This window comes from Vigna unguiculata, chromosome 2 (assembly GCF_004118075.2).
Source record: "Vigna unguiculata cultivar IT97K-499-35 chromosome 2, ASM411807v1, whole genome shotgun sequence".
Classification (NCBI taxonomy): domain Eukaryota; kingdom Viridiplantae; phylum Streptophyta; class Magnoliopsida; order Fabales; family Fabaceae; genus Vigna; species Vigna unguiculata.
The window spans coordinates 27,943,176-27,946,237 of record NC_040280.1 but is presented as its reverse complement, the minus strand read 5'-3'; the positions used below and the strand labels follow the sequence as shown (position 1 = coordinate 27,946,237).

The window sequence follows — 3,062 nt, the reverse complement described above, 5'->3', positions numbered from 1 at the left end:
TGTAAAAAGATGCGGACAAGCCGAAAAGAACAGCAAATAGTAATACAAATTGAAACAACAATTTCACCAACTCAATATATTTGCTGAATTTTCTAAAAAATGACTTTAAGACTTTATATTTATATCTTTCATACTTTAAAAAGAATTTTTTAATTTAAATTAAAAAATATAATTAATTTAAATATTTAAGTGAAATTATTCAATATATAAATTTTAAAAAATTATTTTAACATATATATATATATATAAATTATAATTAAACTTAATAATTTAGTTACATTTTAGAGAAATAACATTACTTCAATTTTTAAAATTAGAACACAATTAAATTAAAATATAAAATACTGTCACGTAGTGTTATCACTAACAAGTAACATTAATACTGATATATAATAAAAGAACTTTAAAAAAACAAATAAATAAAAATAAAAAGAATTTAAAATAATACGAATGACACGTAATATATATATATATATATATATATATAATCTAATTAAATAATTTTAACAAAAATTAAAATTTAATTAAAAAAAAGACAATTGAATAATTAAAAAGGAAATGACGACAAAATAAGAAGTGTAGCCATAATTTTATGGGAGATGTCGGTAATAAAAGGGGAAAAAATATGGCAGTCAACTGTGTGATATAAGTAACACATGATTGATAAAAAGATGATGATATCTATAGAACAAAGAACCTAGTATTTGAGCTGAACATATTCTGGAACCCCTGTTTTTTTCTCTTTATTATATGTCTCGTTTCTTCTTGTATTTGCTAATTCTGAAAGAGAGATTCACGCTCTTGCTCACACTTGGTTAGCATTGTCAATGGCGCCTCAATTTCTCTCATTCTTTTTTCCAAATCTAACTATTTTCAGCATTAGGGATTTAGATAACTCTCCTCTTCTCTATCACCTATATTTCTTCATCCCGTTTTTCTTCGCTTCCAATAGGTAATTCCCTCCTTTTCATCTTTTTTTCTTTTTCTTCTTCTTCTTCTTCTTCTTCTTTTTCCTCTTTACTGTCTCTGCATCAATATTCGTTCTTTCCATTCATAACTAACGCAATCTCAACAATATTTTTTTCCGATCGTTGCATTTTTATTGAGTTGTTTTTCGTTTTTGGCTTATCCTTAAAAGCTAAATGACAACCAAGTTTTGCAATTTTACTTCCATAAGAACATATCACATTTAAGTGAGTTAAATATTTTCTTTAACAAAATCTGATTTCATTATATATTTTAAATATTTTTTATTTTTACTTGAGTAATATGTTGTTTATTATTGTAGCTAATAAGATGATGATATGAATTTTACCTTACATTCTCGTATTCAACTCATCCCTAACTTTATTTTTTTTTAATTTCTTAATTTATTGGTGAATTAGTTAATAGCGTGTTTCAGAGGGATTGGTTCATTCAATCATCTTGTTTCTTCTACTATCATTTGAGTCCATATTATGGTAAAAAAGCATGGATTGTACTCCCACAACAGTCTTTCTTCTTTTAAATCAGCATCATCATGGTTCGAGGTGTATGCTGCCTTCTCCACACTCACGATTCTCCTCAGAACTGCAATCAATGATCTCATACCCCATCAGCTTCGATCCTACATCGTCTCAAAGCTAGAGGGCTTCTTCTGCAAATACCAACCAAGTAACAAAGCCTCTATCAAAATAAACCAATTTTGGGATGAAACTTGTGGAGAGCGCAATGAACTTTTCGAAGCTGCCCTCACGTACCTCCCCACCAAGATTACTCACACCTACAAATCGCTCAAAGTTGGCAGACGGCAAAACCAGAAACACCTTGAGCTTGCAGTGGATGGAGGTGATGATGTGGTGGACGAATTTGAAGGCGTGAAATACACTTGGAAACTGAATGAAGGGTCCAGGGAGGAGTCTATGAACAGGAAGAATAACTTTGTATTAACCTTCAACGAAAAACAGAGACAGAGGGTACTGGATCAGTATATCCCACATGTGGTTAAATCATATGAGGCCATGAAAAATGAGAGAAGGATTTTAAAATTGTATTCTTGGTTAGATGACTTTTGGAACGAAAGTGATCTATCACACCCTGCCACATTTGACTCACTAGCCTTGAGTCCTGAGTTGAAGAAAGATATAGTTGATGATTTGGATCGGTTCTTGAGGAGGAAGGAGCTTTACAAGAAAGTGGGGAAGGCTTGGAAGCGTGGCTACTTGTTGTATGGACCCCCCGGAACTGGAAAATCTAGCCTTATTGCAGCCATGGCAAACCACTTGAAATTCGATGTGTATGATTTGGAGCTTTCTTCCATCATCTCTAACTCAGACCTTATGAGATGCATGAAGGAAGCATCTAACCGTTGCATAATTGTGATTGAAGACATAGACTGCAACAAGGAGGTTCATGCAAGATCAAAACCAAATGGTTCTTCAGATGATCGAGATTCGGAGTCTGACAGTGAGGGTTCAAAGGTTTGTTTTCGTGTTCTGCACTCTACGTGTTTGTGCTAATGATTCATTTATCTTTGTAAGCAACACAATGAACGAATGAGAGTGTTTTTGTTAAAATGAATGAACAGATGAAGTCAAAGAGGTTTACTCTGTCGGGTCTGCTTAACTACATGGACGGTTTGAGCACGAGTGGTGGAGAGGAGCGGATTATAATCTTCACCACTAACCACAAAGAGAAAATTGACCCAGCGTTGCTGCGCCCTGGTCGAATGGACATGCACATTCACATGTCCTTCCTCAAAGGCAAGGCCTTTCGAATGTTGGCTTCCAATTATCTGGGCATCGAAGGAGATCATCCACTCTTTCAGCAAATTGATGATTTGTTGGAGAAAGTAGAAATCACACCTGCAGTGGTAGGGGAGCAACTATTGAGATATGAGGATCCTCACCGTTGTTTGGAAGAACTTGTTCAATTTCTCCAACAAAAGGTCAAAGATAGTAATTGTGATGGAGTGGGGAGGGTTGTTTTCAGCAGGAGTTTTGACACCGATTCTCTTATTTGACACTCAAATCAATTAATATAGTGATGAGTAGGGATTTATAACACCACATATACCACTTGAA

General features: G+C 33.7%; 1 protein-coding gene across 1 annotated transcript; it reads left to right on the top strand.

The window, feature by feature from the left end:
- The first annotated feature begins 1,329 nt into the window (after window positions 1–1,329).
- LOC114174225 (AAA-ATPase At3g50940-like) lies at window positions 1,330–3,062 on the top strand. The gene is made up of 2 exons (XM_028059019.1): window positions 1,330–2,459; window positions 2,567–3,062. The coding sequence occupies exons 1-2, from the start codon at window positions 1,458–1,460 to the stop codon at window positions 2,999–3,001; spliced, it is 1,437 nt and encodes a 478-aa protein (XP_027914820.1). The 5' UTR covers window positions 1,330–1,457; the 3' UTR covers window positions 3,002–3,062.

Excerpts from the sequence above, each read along its gene's own strand:
- LOC114174225 (XM_028059019.1), top strand. The coding sequence starts at position 1,458 with ATGGTAAAAAAGCATGGATTGTACTCCCACAACAGTCTTTCTTCTTTT. Across the intron at positions 2,460-2,566 it reads CTGACAGTGAGGGTTCAAAG|ATGAAGTCAAAGAGGTTTAC; the intron begins GTTTGTTTTCGT and ends ATGAATGAACAG.